Source organism: Elgaria multicarinata, chromosome 3 (genome assembly GCF_023053635.1).
Source record: "Elgaria multicarinata webbii isolate HBS135686 ecotype San Diego chromosome 3, rElgMul1.1.pri, whole genome shotgun sequence".
NCBI classification, from domain to species: domain Eukaryota; kingdom Metazoa; phylum Chordata; class Lepidosauria; order Squamata; family Anguidae; genus Elgaria; species Elgaria multicarinata.
The window spans coordinates 1,453,690-1,470,836 of record NC_086173.1 but is presented as its reverse complement, the minus strand read 5'-3'; the positions used below and the strand labels follow the sequence as shown (position 1 = coordinate 1,470,836).

The following is a 17,147-nucleotide window of genomic DNA, read 5'->3' as shown; positions in this document are numbered from 1 at the left end:
CATTGTTTTGCTCTCTTAGTCCATAGTATAAAGACTATTAAGTATAGTTTAGGCTTATCAAGAGTCTTTTACCTATTCACCTGTGGTAAGAATTACTTTCAGGTGAGCAAGGAGAAAAGGTTTTGCAAACTGTATGAGAATGAGTTTCTATGCTTTTGATGTGCACTTATGACAGAAGTATTTTTTCCCATGAGCTAGAAATATATGTATGCTTATTTGCAAGGACAGGATAATAACATGCACAGAAAAAGGATATCCCACCTAAATCTGGTATAGTGACCCAGGAAAGAATTCACTTTCCTCAGAGACTGAAAATTTTGTCCAGAAACTAGTAGATAGAAAGCAATAGTCCAGCTAAGGCTTTCTACTGCAACTCAAGCTGCAGTACTGTTGACAGTGGAGCATGATGCAAATACGTGATGCAACATGGAGCAAGTTTTCAGTGCCAGAAGTGGGTGATGGCATGACATCATCATATCATGTGCCACTGTGGGAATATCCACAGTTTGGGGCTGCTATTAGGCAGCGTTCACTGTCATTTTTAACCACTCTCTTCTCTTTGATGCTATTTGCATCAGGTCAGCTGTTTCTCAAAAACAGTATTACATTTTTTTTAATGCCAGACTGAGGAATTTTAAACAATTATCACATTTGAGGATTCCTACACCCTCCCCACTATCACCACTCCATACCATCTTTATTCTTACCCAGGTTTCCTTGCTCAATGGTTAAGACCACTTCATCCATCACTAAGGCCCGAAAGTCCAGGTCTTCTTCACAACACTTGGCTTTGAGCGCCCTCAAGATTTCCTGTTGAGGGTAGTCTTCCCTGATACGACGATCTGTTAAAAACCAGAGCCTGGGAGCAACGGAGCTGCACATCTTTAGTCCCACAGGCTTTAGGGCTCCTTTGAAAGGAATGTCTAGAAAATTAAAGAAAGAACCTTAGTGCACACACACACAAACACCAAGTATCTCAAAGTACAGCTAATTTACATCCTCTAGTTTGCATTCTTAATCTTATTTTTATCAATGTGAAGTGATCCAAGGGCAAGTTATGCAGTAAGTCCGATTGTTAGACTGAGGCTAAGCGAAACCAAGAGAAAGTGGTCTAGAACTGGTTGAGCAGATTCCAGTAATAAACACCAATACTTTCCGAGCAAAGTATAAAGTGTTGGTTATCACCTTTAAAGCCCTACATGGTTTGGGTTCAGGCTACCTGCGGGATCGCCTTCTCCCGTACACTCCGCCCCACACACTCAGGTCCTCTGGGAAAAATCTACTTCAGTCAGCCAAAACTAGATTGACAACTGTTACCCAGAGGACCTTCTCTTCTGCTGCTCCCAGACTGTGGAATGGCCTGCCAGAGGAGACTTGTCAACTTAACAGTCTACTAGCATTCAAGAAAGCTATAGATCTCTTCCGGCAGGCCTATCCAGTGGAATTTTAGGATGTTTTTAGAATGTTTTTAGGATGTTTTAACAATGTACATTATGTTTTAATTCAATTTTATGTATTTTACCATTTACTGTTGTTCCCCGCCTCAATCAAAATGGAGAGATGGGTAAGAATTATTATTATTATTATTGTTATTATTATTATTATTATTATTAAGATGGGGGCAACTTCCTATACGCACAAGATATCAGATGATGCTACTGTGTGGCCGGTTCACACGAAATAAACTACAGTGGCTTATTTAAAGCATGGTCCATGCAGGGCATGATTTCCATAATCACCGCCCAGGCATGTCATCCAAACTCAGGCAGCATGGCTTGTAGCAGGAGAAAAAGCCTTCCAATAACCGATGGGCTGTAGTGGGCTTATTGGAGGGTTCTTTCCCCCTTCAACAAGCCCATGCTGCCCAGGTTCAGATGACATGACAAGCCGCAACCAGATTATTTTCATTGTAATTTCCATTCATTCATCTTTATTCACACTTTAAAAAATAATTTCTACATGCTTATTTGACTATGTACTCCATGTTATAATTATTATTTACATTTATATTCCGCCCCATAGCCAAAGCTCCCTGGACGGTTTACAAAGATTAAAGATTAGATTAAAAAGACTGAACATTAAAAATCAATATACAAAATTTAAAAATATCGTGACTTTATTTCTACTCTGTTTTGGCTCACTTCCTTGTATGACTTCCTCTGAATCTGTTTTGAGATCCCTGCCATAGATTCACTTGATCACTTCCGGCAGGCCTACCCAGTGGAATTTAAGGATGTTTTAATAATGTGTACTATGTTTTTAATCAATTTTATGTATTTATACTTATTGTTGTTCTCCACCTCAATCCAACAGCTATTTTAAGTCTCTGGCTCAGTTCAGACATGTTTCTCTATGCAGTGAAAAACCTCCATTCAACGGTTGAATTTGTAGAGGGTAGTCACCACACAACATGTTCTACCTCCACCATTGTGTGACTGTGGACGCCCGTGGAGTTGGGTAAAAGGCAATGCGATGTTCGATTGACAGTTCCTCTGCCCTTTCTCCTCCCCTGGTTCTTGTGATGGTATCCCATCAGCCACGACACTCCTTCCTTTCGCCGTTCTTGCCAGAGAACTCTGTAGCCAGTGGGAAAAGTCCACTCAACACAGCAGAAAACACCACGGAGCCCACCACACCGCACCACAGTTGGGCAGAAACTCCTCTGCACAGCGTGGATATTCAGCGTGGAGTGTTTTCTAAAAAAAACTCCACCGTGGGGTGGAGTTTTCCCTCCAGACATTTCTCAATGGGGATGTAAAAACTCCACTTGGTGTTCTAAAGCCACTGTTGAGAAATGTGTGGTCTGAACGGAGCCAGAGTCTCTGCTTTAGCCCGGCCTCTGAGGCAGAGTTGGGCAACTTGTGGCCCTCCAGATTTTTGGCCTACAACTCTCATCAGCCCTCGCCAGCACAAGCAATGGCAAGGGCTGAGGAGACTTGTACACCAAAACACAAGTTGCCCACCCTTGCTCTGAGGCAGCAAGGGACTACACTGTTGGCTGGTTCACATGATCGAAAGCTACGATGTGTGCTGGGCACCATTCCTATAATCACTGCCCAGGTGTGGCTTGTTGTGTCATCTGAACCCAGGCAACATGATTTGTTGAAGGGGGAAACAACCCTCCAATAAGCCATGAGCCATTGCAGGGTTATTGGAGGGTTATTTCCCCCTCGAACAAGCCATGCCGCCTGGCTTCAGGTGGTACAAGCCACACCAGGCGCTGATTATGGAAATTGTATTCGACACGCACCACATTTTAAATAAGCCATGGTGGATTATTTTGATCTTGTGAACCTGATCACTATGTCTAATATACTTGCTGTGCTATTGGACAAACTAAAGTAATAAAAACAGGAATACTATCGGGATAATAATGAAAATAACTTCTCTTTACAGGGTTAATGGAAAGATCATTGAAATAAAACATATATAATTTTCATCAGTACATATATAATTTCAACATCTATACTATACATGCATACTATAAATACATGCTGTAGTACAGAACCACAGAGAAGTTACTTTTGTCATACCTCTAAGCCCACTGGAGAGGGCTCATAACATTTTTTAAAAATGCAAAAACCAAGTGTTAGACCACCTGTGGCAGCCTTAGCTACTAAAGAGGTATGAAGTCACTCACAAAGCCTCTTACAGTTTGGTCATGGCTAGAAATAAGTGTCAACTTAATGGGCTTTTTACATATAACATTAGCCCAAGATTTGTTGGTGATGTGCAGAATACGTAAACCATTTTTGGGTTCAAAACAACCTACAAACACCCGTTTGTAGGTTGTTAGTATAATGTCCAAATTCCGATGCTTTGTGTTACTCATATATTAAATCATTTATATTTATTTATTTATTTATTTATTTATTTATTTAATTTTTATACCGCCCAATAGCCAAAGCTCTCTGGGCGGTTCATAAAAATTAAAACCATGAAAAGCATAAAAACCCAAAGTTAATCTAAGAACAAGCCACAGTTTAACCCACAAACAACCCAAAGTGTGGTTTGGACATCACACTAACAGACTATGAATGAACTGATCACAGGTTGTTCTTTAAAAGCAGAAATGGCGGTTGCCTGGGAGGAAGGATGCCCATTCTTCCTAGCCAGGTATGACATCCCATTGGTTGATGTTATGTGCAAACCAGATCTACGTTTTGCTGAAATAACTAGTAACTGCAGATGCCATTCTTATTATATATTTATTGCATTTATATCCGGCATTTTTCCTTCAAGAAACCTAAGGTGGTGTACACTATCCTCCTCTTCATTTGTCCTCACCCTGTAGGCCGGTTGGGTTGAGAATCTGTGACTGGCCCAAAGTCACCCAGTGAGATTCTATGGCAGAGCAGGGACTAGAAACCGGATCTCCCAACTCCCAGTCCAACACTTTAAACACTACACTGGCTCTCACCACACATTGCCATACCAGCACTCTCACACTCTTAAGACTTCCTGCAATTGTAGTTAAAATGATACGGAATCACAAGAGGTTTTAATACTGGCCTATTCTAGTCTGTTAACATTTAAGCCAGTTTTAAACACAAGGTAACCCAGTTACCTTCTTGCATTTATGTACAACACTTATACCACTGTTCTGAAATGGTTGGAAGAAGCATAGGGGTACCAAACCCAGACTTCCTAAAAGCATAACCCTATACATATCTACTCAAAAGTAAGTCCCATTGAGTTGAATGAGACTTATTTTGATATAGGTATAGGACTGCAGCCTAAAGGTTAATATATTTAGATTTAATTATTATTACATTTATATCCCACCTTTTTTCCTCCAAGGAACCCAAGGTGGTATACATAATCCTCCTCCTCTCCATGTTAACCTCACAATCCTGGTTATGACCATAAAGCCCTATATGGCTCAGGTCCAGGTTATTTGAAAGAACGTATTTCTCCCTTATGAGCCTGCCCGTGCTTTAAGATCTTATGGAGAAGGCCTTCTTTCAGTCCCACCGTCTTCACAGGCACGCTTGGTGGGAACATGGGAGAGGGCCTTCTCGGTGGCTGCTCCGGTGCTCTGGAACTCGCTAGGCTGGCTCCCTCCTTGATGGGCTTTCGGAAGCAGGCAAAAACATTTTTGTTCCAGCAGGCCTTTGGATAATAATCTGGCCCTCCATCTATGTTAATGTCTTATAATTTTGTTGTGTATTTTAAACGTTTATGGTTTTGTTCCCCCCCCCCCCCCGTATGTTTTAAACTTTGTAAGGCCGCCTTGAGGCCCAGCATTGGGCAAAAGGCGGGATACAAATAAATATTATTATTATTATTATTATTATTATTATTATTATTATTATTATAGTAATAACCCTGTGAATTAGGTTGGGCTGAGAGTACGTGACTGGCCCAAAGTCACCCAGTGGGTTTCCATGGCCGATTGGGGACTAGAACCCGGATCTTCCAACTCCCAGTCCAACACATTAGCCACTACACCACACTCAATTTAATGCAGGTCACACTGTTAATGCTATCTATTCGAGATCACATAAAGATCCATTTGGATAAATTACGATGACTCCCTCACCACACTTTTCAGCACATCTTACAAGTAAAGATGGAATTCAAATCTGCATTATTAATTAATTAAGTTGTTGATAATTCTGAATTAAAGACAATAGTTATTCTGGATTAAAGGAGTATGAGGGTATGATCCTATGAATGTAGGCATGTGTAGTATAAAATTTTATTTTAGTGTGCAGTTTAAATCTGTTCAGAGAAAGCTGAATGTGAACATGTAAAATAAAAAAAGTTGCTCCCTATTGAAAAACTCACACTACAAGTGAGCAATTAAGGGTGCATATTTAGAAAGAAAAAGTCCTACAACTCCCAACATCCCCCAGCCAGCAATGCTTGCTCAGGAATGCTGGGAACTGTAAGGTTTTCCTCTGAGTTTCTAATGGCGCAATCCTATGGATTGTGCCCTTTTTGATCAGTAGCCTCTAAACCTAGAGGCTTCTGAACATCCAAAGCCCTGCTGGGCTGATGCCAGCAGGGCGAGAGGAGCAGAGGAAGCAATCCTCTATCTTTAGTGTATTTTGCAAGATGGGCTTCTGAACCCATCTAGCAAAAGCACTCTGCAGGGGGAGGGAAGAATGATGCTGAGGCTTCAGGATATCTCGTACCCTGGCCTCTCCAGTCTCCTCTCTCCCCCTTCCCTTCCACCGTAACACTCGCTTTCCCCCTCCTTTGAGCTTGCTTTTCCTGTCTTGGAGGCCAGACAGCATGGTTCCTTCTGCTCTGGCTGTGAGGGCGCTGGGGAGGGGGCACGGATCTCCGACTCCCCCTTCCAAGTTCAGAGCACTGTCTCCAACCTTGGAAGGGATTTCCTGGCAATTCCATGGTCTCTCCCAGGGATAACAGGACTGCTCTCCTAAATGTCCTAAGAGTAGGTCTTATTGCTGCCGTAGGCCAAGGGAACACTTCCGGGATTTTATTTTCTTGTATTGGTTAAAGTAGATATATTATTATTTATATGACGGTCTCTTGCATCCAGCTCTTATTAGCAGATCATTATACAACAAATGAGCAAATAGGCTGCCTTAGGAGAACGCAGAAACCTGAAATCTGCTTTTTATAATATCAGACCTTTGTAAATAGTCTGCTTTAATAAAACAGTAGAGTAAACTTTGGAGATCCAGGTCTCTGAGGCTCATTATTTTCCATTCTCCCTTTCACAAACAAGAGCAGGAACTGTTCTTCTGACTGTTCTTCAATCACCTAAATTGTTTTGTCTGCAATGTGAGATTTTGCAATAAGCAATGTGAATAAATAGATTTTACATGACACTCTATTGCTATAATTTATCAGTCTCATAGTGTAGCTCCTTAACATGCAACAGCAGCAAGTTGTATTTTTTTTCATTTGAAAACACACACACAATGCTCTTTATTTCAGGCAGGAATTATGAATAAAATTCCAGATTATTATTTTTTTTTACCACCAGGCTTGCAGGCAATTTAAAAACCTTTCATCACTTGGTATGAGATCTATAGCATGTGATCTATCATTGTGATTTGCTCCTTCACTGTCTAAGGAAGAAAGACCAGCATTATTTCTTTGCCTAACATTTGGGACAGACCTCAATGTAGAATTCACAAGTGTCTACCCAAACTATTCCACTGAAGAAAAGAAACTTTTAAAAGGAAGCTTCCATGTATATTTTTTTGCATTTCCTTTATAATCTGAGGAAAGGGGGAACAAAGAAATGGCCTGAATTATCTGTTAGGAAAACTATCATTCAAAGTAAAAAAGGGAAGAGAGACTTTTTACCTAACCTTGTTACAACACTATACTATTTCATTGCTTAGTGCTATCTTCTGTACCACTGCACTTTAGTGAAGTGAGAAAGAGTGTTTATCACCAGAAGGCATCCTGAATTACTCGATACTGTTAACTGTAGGACATTAGCAAAATATCCATAACAGACAGGGTGGGAGGCCCTGTAGGGTCTTCTGGGAATGGTGCAATGGGTCTCTGTACACAGGCACTTAGTGTACCCACAATGGGTTCCTGTAGGTGGAAATGTCAGGATTTGTAGTCTCAAAGGCAGTGCTTTTATTTTTCCCCTTTGGAGTGAAAGACAGCCACTCACATATATGGGAGAATTAAGGAACATATACGGCTGCCTTACACCAGTCATACTTTCTGTTCGCTGAGCCCCATATGACCTGTTCTGACTGGCAGCGGCTCTCCAGGGCCCTGAGGTCTTTCTCATCATCTGCTACCAGATCCATTTAACTGGAGATGCCAGTTAATCTGTATACAAAGCATGTGCTCAGCCAGAGCTATACTCCACCTGCGCGAAAAGGGATGTGCTCATGGACTAGAGGAGAAACCTGCTCTGATGACCCCAGTGCATCTACTCAACTATAACCCCTCCCCCAAATTGCAGCTTGCAGCTAGGAGAACTGAGTCAGACCTTGTTTGCATGGCCCCACCCCTTGAATCTGCATACTGCAAATCTCCGATCCAAGATTCTGTGTGAAACTAGAGTGAAATGATATTGATGCTTTAAAAGATAAATTGGCTACACTAGGGTTCTTGCTTTCTTCTTTTGAGAGGAATACTTCAAGTCAGAGGGCTCAGTAATTCCAAAATCTTTCAACTGCCGAACATTTTAATAACGCTTTCATGAAAAATATCAGCCATGGATAATTGTGGGATAATTAGTCAGGTGCAATCCTTCATACATGACAAGGAATAAAAATGAGTGTCTGATTGAATCAGACAACCACCATACCCGAGGGGACACACACACACACAAAAAGGTCAATTAGCACATTATGGAGTCATGAATTTTAAATGTACATCATTTTAGATAAAAATCATGGCCCAGTTGTAAACATAAAACCAATTTAGCTAAATGACCACTTCCAATGTTATAAAATTGGCATAGGATTAGGATGAACCTGAATAAGAATTTACATGTCATGAGGTGGTTCCAGGCAGAGCAGCAAAATATGGCTTCGCATTACGTGCATGAGCCTGGCTGGACCCTCAGGCTCACATTCCCATTCCCTCCTCCAGTGCCTCCAACACAGCAATTCCAGGCCTACATTCCTAGTCTGGAGCAAAGCATGGTTAACCATTTCATCCAAACCAGCAAACAATGATCTCTACTTGCCCTGCAAACCAGGAAAATAAGAGTGCACACGCTGAAGGGTTCACATACATCCGAGCCACCCCAATGAGATTAATGCAATACCTATATCCCAAACCACACTTCAAATACTGCACTGTGAACCGGCCCATAAACTATGTATTGGTTGAACACTTGGTTCTCATGCTCTATATAAGTAAAGCTGTCCCTGCTTCCTTAAAAATGAAAATAATTTTAAATGAAGCAAGAGTTAACACAACCAAGGTAGCCTAAGCCAAGACTTACAGGATCTATTTTGTTTTTTTACTAGAACTCAAAGATCCACCTGACCCTGGGTTAAAAAGACACACACTTTGAATTACAGCATTTTGAGCCCAGGAATTTGTTTTGAGAACTAAAACTGAACAAAGCACACCGTTCCAACACAAAATTGCTCTCCTAGTTAAACCAAGCATTTTCATTTCAGCAGTATAATTTTGGGCAGGGGATGTCTGAAGAAATTTCGCTGCTACTATTGGTCAACACTTGGAAGTCAGAAATCTTGCTGATATCACCTAGGATATCTACCAACAGATCCAGATCTACTTTCTGCACATACCTGGTCTAAACAACAGCTAATAGTCTATTTGTTCATCCTCTCTCTATATCCCCATTATAGAAATAACCATCACAGCCAAGAGTGATCTTCTGCACATTTCTCTGAAAGCACCAGTATTGTCAACAACACACACACACACACACACACACACACACACACAAACACACACTCCACTTCTTTTATATTTGCAAAGGACGCCACAGTCTGGAGAGAAAGGAATATTTCAGCTACTGTGTTTGACCAACTGCAGAAACATAAAACACTTCTTAACCTTCATATAACTTCTTCTCTGTTGTGTTTTCTTGTCCATATAGGAAAACCCAACTGATTTTTTACAATAATGTATGCAACCCTTTAAACACATTAGCACAATTCCCCTCTGCAAGAAAGAGTGTTTCATTACTCACCCTTATTTGCTTATGAGACTAAAAAAATCTCTCTGCACCCAATAAGGCTACATTTTTTTGTTGAGGTACACACCTTACAGGTGCTAGCTGTTTGTACATCTACAGCCTTAACACCAAACTAATAACGCATAAAAAATAGAAACCCACTTATCAATGCTTCTTACATATATATGCATGCACACACACACAGAGCCATTCCTGCCCAGTTTCCCCACCATGCTCACCATCTCTAGGCATACTTAGGCATGGGATGAGGGAGGGGTGAAAAAGAATGGAATGAACCAGTAAGTGAATAACAGTAGTGTGACTTACCAGACACTGGGGGGTAGGAAAAACGGCAATACCCGGCGACTTTTCCTACTATCCCAGTGCGAAGAGGTATTTCTGAGACCTTCCCTTTTCTTTCTTTACCACCCCCTTCGAAGGTAATCAAGACGTCTCGGTGCCTTTGGCTCTTCAAGAGTGGTTTGGTCACAGAGCCTCCAAAAGAAGGAAGATTTCATGTGAATTGTATTCTCCTGGTACCCCAAATGGGCGATGTTTAACTGCTGCCCAGAAGACTGGAGTAATTTGGTGAGGGAGATTAATAGCCCTGCTCCCTCCAAGAAAAGGAGGATAGCAAAAAGATACAAGAATCTTAAGTTCTAAGCATTCAAATAACACACACAAAAAAACTTCTCCGGGGGTTTTGTTCTGTCAGAACTGGGCCCCTAAGAAGGCTGCACCGGACATCATCAATATCTAGGAAAAGAAAGAAAAGATCTAGGTTATTTTACTGCATCCATGGCCCAACTAGGAAAAAGCACACTGTTGGAGCATAGCAGAAAACCATCTAAGGCTGCAAACCTATGTCCACTTACCTGGGACTAAACCCCCACTGAAATCAACAGGACTTACTTCTGAGTAGACATGTATAGGATTTCTGTATGTTTAAATTTCTATTCAAGGTAAGTTGACTTCAAAAGGGGAAAGAAATTGCTCCAAACACTTTTACACATCTTGACACATCTATGGTATAAACATGGATTCCTGCATTGAGTGGGGGGGGTTGGACTCGATGGCCTTGTGGGCCCCTTCCAACTCTGCTATTCTATGATTCTATGATGCTTTAGGGTGGATTCCTGCATTGAGTGGGGGGGTTGGACTCGATGGCCTTGTGGGCCCCTTCCAACTCTGCTATTCTATGATTCTATGATGCTTTAGGGTGGATTCCTGCATTGAGTGGGGGGGTTGGACTCGATGGCCTTGTGGGCCCCTTCCAACTCTGCTATTCTATGATTCTATGATGCTTTAGGGTGGATTCCTGCATTGAGCAGGGGGTTGGACTCGATGGCCTTGTGGGCCCCTTCCAACTCTGCTATTCTATGATTCTATGACTAATGAGACAAAATGTGTGCCTCAGTTTTACTTGAAAACGTTACATTTTTTGACGGAACCACTATCATGCGCAGAATCCAAGGGGGAAAGAGAAGCCAAATTAATAACGTGCAAGCCCTTGACCCCCCCCTTGACCCAAAAAGAGTCATTGTTTCAAACACTACTGGCTTACAATACGGATTTAAATACAACAAAATGTAAGTTCAGTCCACATTCTGCCAAGCTGTAATATTTTTCAATGAATTAAAATCAGAAAAGCCCAAAGCAAATGACGTGCGATGGGAAGGGCGTTGTTGTAAGGACACGCAGGCGGCGGCGGCGGCAGCATCACCTAGGAATACTTTCTCCCCCCCCCTCCCCACGTCCCCGCGTACGCTGAAGCACCGAGAGGCTCGCAAGACAAAAGGAGGCGAAAATAAAACCCGCACGTGCCGCCTGCGCGGGCGCCTCCAAGGCCCGGAGCCAACGGGGCGGTTTCCAGCCCGTCTGCGGGGGCCGAAGGGCCGCAGCCCCCCACTCACTCACTCACTCACTCGCTCGCTGGCTCGCTCACCTGGCTCCGGCTCCTCCCGAGCAGGGCTCTGGGTTCAGGGAGAGGCGGCGGGAGGCCTCCGAAGCCAGCCCCCCCCCCTCGATGATGATGAGGGAAAGAGCGGCAATAAGCATCCGCGGGGAGGAGGGGAAGCGCCAGGGCGAGCGGGACCGACCGGCTGCGCTCAAGAGGCCCTCCGACGCCCAGCCCAGCGGGGCGCTTCAGGCCCGTCTCCCGCCCGGTTATTCCCCGGTGACCATGATGAAGAGCTGGGACACCGCTGAAGCGGCTTTTAGAGGGTGGGTCGGGGGGGGGGACGGCCGAGACGAGACGCGACCCGCCCCGCCCTCCTCCTCCTCCTCCTCCTCCTCCCGGCGCGCTTGGCCCCCCTCACACCACGACGACGAGTCAAGGCCGGAGCGGGGGAGGGGCGCCTGGCCCTCGTCGGGGGCGCAGGGTGACCGGGGGGGGGGCTCTTCGACGAAGGCGGGGGGAGGGAGGCGCCCTCGCGGCTGTTCCGCAGCCTCCGCCCTCCCCGACGGCCCCCGCCGCTGCCTGAGGCGCGCGAGCAGCAGCAGCAGCAGCAGCAGCAGCGCAGAAACCGCCACGGCCGATCTCGCCCGCCCGACTGGCCTGATAGGATGGAGGCGACGGAGGCAGGAATCGGAAGACGCCGTCGGCGGGGGCGCGCGCACGGAGGGAGGGAGGGAGGGAGGGGGCGCGGCGACGAGTGCGGGGACACCCAGGCCGCGCGCGCGCGCCCGTTGTCTGGCAGCCCCCTCCCCTTCCCCCAGCCAATCCAGCCGCAGCAGCGAGAAAGGCGCGCAGATCCTTTCCCCCCCTCCCCCTCCGAGCGCGCGCCTCAGAGGCGGCTCCACTCGCTGAGGGAGAGACGGGGGCGCCCGCCCGCCCGTCTTTCCGCCTGTCTGCCTGTGAGGCGAAGCCCGCCCGCCAACCCGCGCAGCAGCAGCAGCCGCAGCAGCCGCCCTTTCCCCCTCAGCGCTTCCTTTCGCCCTCAGCCCGGCGCCGGATTCGCCGCCCTCGCCCCCTCAGGAATGTGCGGCCGCTCCCTCAGCCACGCACACACCCGCACTCGCCGTCCCCGCCACCCTCTTTGTAAGCCTCTCGACGAGCAGGAACGCACCCCCAAATACAGCCCTACGCCGATCGGTGTGGACGTGCCTTCGCGAGCACGCGGGGAGAGGAGGGGTCGCCCCTCGCCTGGGCAGCAGCTAGGCCACGCGGGGGGAGGGGAGGGGAGGGGGCTGCGCGCCTGGGGGGTGATGAAATGGGGTGGGGCGGGGGGGGGGTTGAAGGCTTCGAGGAAGCCCCTTGTCATGGCTCCTTCTCAGCCGGTGGAGATTCGTCTTCCAGGCAAGGATTTCGCCCCGCTGCGCTGCCGTGAGGGTGGCTCAGTTCACACGACGCAATAACCACGCGTGTTTCAGTCGCCGGCTGCCAGTTGGACGCGCAACGTGTGTTGCCTGTTGGGCAGAAAACAGCGCATGGCTGACTTCCCCCTCAAAAAACCCACGGGGGGGGGCGGGGATTATTATTATTATTATTTATTTATTTATATAGCACCATCAATGTACATGGTGCTGTACAGAGTAAAACAATAACATAGCAAGACCCTGCCGCATAGGCTTACATTCTAATAAAACCATAATAAAACAATAAGGAGGGGAAGGGAATGCAAACAGGCACCGGGTAGGGTAAAACTAACAGTATAAAGTCAGAACAAAATCAAGTTTTAAAAGCTTTAGGAAAAAGAAAAGTTTTTAGCTGAGAGTCTTGACGCATCGGCTCTGTGAGCCCCCAAAGCCCCGTGATTGCGCTCCTGTGGGTTTTCCCCATGCTAAGGAGCGAGGGGGTGCGTGGGTGGGTTCGGAGACGCTGCACAACTCCGCACGACTGCATGGGTGCTGCAGCACCCTTGCCCAGGCCACCATCGCGGGCCGCTTCTCTGGGTTCGGAGACGCTGCACAACTCTGCACGACTGCATGGGTGCTGCGGCACCCCTGTCCAGGCCACCATCACGGGCCACTTCTCTGGGTTCGGAGATGCTGCACAACTCTGCACGACCGCATGGGTGCTGCAGCACCCTTGCCCAGGCCACCATCGCGGGCCACTTCTCTGGGTTCGGAGATGCTGCACAACTCTGCACGACTGCATGGGTGCTGCAGCACCCTTGCCCAGGCCACCATCACGGGCCACTTCTCTGGGTTCGGAGATGCTGCACAACTCTGCACGACTGCATGGGTGCTGCAGCACCCTTGCCCAGGCCACCATCGCGGGCCGCTTCTCTGGGTTCGGAAACGTGGCACAACTCCGCACAACTGTATGGGTGCTGCAGCACCCCTGCCCAGGCCACCATCGCGGGCCGCTTCTCTGGGTTCGGAGACGTGGCACAACTCCGCACGACTGCATGGGTGCTGCAGCACCCCTGCCCAGGCCACCATCGCGGGCCACTTCTCTGGGTTCGGAGACGCTGCACAACTCCGCACGACTGCATGGCTGCTGCAGCACCCTTGCCCAGGCCACCATCACGGGCCACCTCTCTGGGTTTGGAGACGCTGCACAACTCCGGATCACTGCATGGCTGCTGCACCACCCCTGCCTAGGCCATTATCACGGGCCACTTCTCTGGGTTCGGAGACGTGGCACAACTCCGCACGACTGCATGGGTGCTGCAGCACCCTTGCCCAGGCCACCATCACGGGCCACCTCTCTGGGTTTGGAGACGCTGCACAACTCCGGATCACTGCATGGCTGCTGCACCACCCCTGCCCAGGCCATTATCACGGGCCGCTTCTCTGGGTTCGGAGACGTGGCACAACTCCGCACGACTGCATGGGTGCTGCAGCACCCTTGCCCAGGCCACCATCACGGGCCACCTCTCTGGGTTTGGAGACGCTGCACAACTCCGGATCACTGCATGGCTGCTGCACCACCCCTGCCCAGGCCATTATCACGGGCCGCTTCTCTGGGTTCGGAGACGTGGCACAACTCCGGATCACTGCATGGCTGCTGCACCACCCCTGCCCAGGCCATTATCACGGGCCACTTCTCTGGGTTCGGGGCTTTCCCCTTATCAAGACAAGACCCTGGAGAAACACAGCCTGCTGCACAGCTGACTAGTCGCACAATCTGTGGTTAGCAAGTTGTCGGGCTCAGTGGAGTTTTTCGACCCATTGGCTGAGTTCCGACGACACGCAAATCAACGGTTGTTTCCCGTTCTGTTCCTATTAACCCCCCTCCCAGTTGATTAGTGTGTTTTCTGAACTCAGCCATTGAGGTGAGTATTTCGCCTGGCTACAGATTCCCAGGCAAGAGTAGCCAAAACCACGCCAGCATGGCACTTCTTACGTTCTTAAGCCAGCTGGCCTGCAGGGTCAGGAGGCAAGGCGCAGCACCTGCTTCATTCATATTAAGGCCGGTCCCAGAAAGTGTGCTGATTGCAGTAGTGGGGGTGGGGTGGGGGAAAAGTGACGCTTCCCCTGAAGATGTTCGGGTGTGCCTGGACACACCTCTTGCGCACACCTATGCATGAGGGCAAAACATAACGGAACCACAAGGTTCCATTTCATCCCCCGTGCTTTTAAAGCCGTTTTCGAAGAAAACGAAGCCGTTTTCGAGAACATTTTCAGTGAAATGTTATCAATATGTGGGTGATGCTCTGCTTTGTTGCTTTCTGTTATCAGAGTCAGTAAAGCTGTGAAAGTTCTGAACTGGTGTACGGATTTGGTAATGGCCAATAAACTGAAGTTGAATCCCGAGGGCCAATAAATTTAAGATGAACCCTGACAAGATGGAGACACCGTGAATAGATCGCTCTCATGTCCGAGAATTTATATGCCAATTGTTCTAGATGGGGTTGCATTTCCCTTGAAAGAGTAAGTTTGTAGCTTGGAGGATACTCCTTGATCAAGCTTTGTCACTTTATTTATGTATTTTATGCAAACATAAACATGCACAATCTTATATAATAATATTCCATTAGGTATCAAAGACCAAAAAATAAAATTAAAGACAAATCAACTACTCATTGGATTTAAAACATAGAAAAAACATAGTGGTTTTTGGGTTTTTCCCCCACTATTTTTTGAAATTATACTTACAATATTCAATAAACAGGTTCCAATTTATTATAAAGTTATAGAATTGTCTTTTTCGTTTGTTCTCATATAATGCACTTTATACAAATCCCCATTTTTTCTATTACTTATTGTAAGTAAACTCTGTTTATAACATATAAGATGCAAACAGCTGTTTCCATACAATAAGTTAATTCTTTATGTTCTTGATAAACTGAATCATCCATCTATTTTAACAACAACAACAAAACTACTGGATCAAGTGGTGTTTCCTATTCCAATCAACTATTTTTTTTCAAATACTTCTTTGCTAAAGGACATTCTTCCCCACCCCACATAAGACAAAAATCTCTTTTCCTGACATTTCCAACAAGTGGATGAATAATAATAATAGATCTTATTTATCACCACCACAGCTATGTGTCAACTTGCAATTGTTTTATAACAATTCTCTCACAGCCATGTTCAAAGAACAGCCCTAAATCGTTTGAGACCCAGTTGGTGCCACAGTTTAGGTACATTTGGCATTGACCTTGCAGTACTTCTGGTGCCAGATCAAAACTGCTCTGTTTCTTTGTCTTAATGTATTGGCGTCTCAATTGCTTTGATTACCATATATTTTGTTATTGTTCTTTGTATTTGTATAACAATATACAGACATACTTATTGTACACTGTAATAGCAGTGGCTGCCTTGAGGCCCAGTATTGGGCAAATGGCGGGGTAGTAATAATAATAATAATAATAATAATAACCATAAGGATGAAGAGCAGTTTATAATAATGGGGGGCAGCCTTTCCCTGAAGGGTAGGAGGGACATTCCTGATTGGGACTGGGAAATGAAAGGCTGAAAAGCTGCTTCTTGAAAGGGTGACTACGCAGGGAACCAGAGAAAAAGGATCCACAGCAAAAATAGCCACAAGGTAAATCAACCTGCCCAGCCGGTGAGGTCACTAGAGGGCATATCCTGACAGTTCCACATGGACCTATGGCCCAGTTGAAGTCCATCAGGATAAGGGCTTTTAGGCCATAGCTAGACCTAAGGTTTATCCCTGGATCTTCCAGGGGTCAAACCTGTTCATCTAGGTGACACACTGGGGATCCAGTGCTCAGGCAGGGGCGAACCCTGGGTGATCCCAGGAGAAACCTTAGGTCTAGCTGTGGCCTTAGTGTTGTGGTCCCCTTTCTTTGGAATTCTCTGCCTGGACACTGCTTCTGATGCCTCCTGAAAACAGCTCTTTTCCAGGAAACATTCCTCAGATTACCAGCCATCATTTTTTACTGGTATTCTGTTTAAATTGAAGAATTTTAATATGCTGTTTTGATCTTACTGTTTTATTCCTGGAATCTCTTTTAGATATGGAGCAGTATATAAATATTGTAAATAAATAAGCAAACAACCACCATAAAACAATATGAAATAAATTAACAGGTTATATAAATGGAATTGCAAAAGCAATAGATCTGACTTTTATTTAAGATAAAATGGGAAAATCAGTTCGGAAGAACATTAACTGAAG

The 17,147-nt window shown here is 45.9% G+C and overlaps 1 protein-coding gene across 1 annotated transcript in view; it reads right to left on the bottom strand.

Annotated features, from left to right (window-relative positions):
* RIMKLB (ribosomal modification protein rimK like family member B) overlaps positions 1-10,258 on the bottom strand; it is a 40,276-nt gene extending 30,018 nt beyond the window's left edge. The window contains exons 1-2 of the mRNA XM_063119013.1: positions 9,935-10,258; positions 708-923 (exon numbers count right to left, since the gene is read on the bottom strand). Coding sequence (XP_062975083.1) covers positions 708-882 — 175 coding nt within the window. The 5' untranslated portion in view covers positions 883-923; positions 9,935-10,258. The remainder of the gene's footprint in view (positions 1-707; positions 924-9,934) is intronic.
* Positions 10,259-17,147: the final 6,889 nt, after the last annotated feature.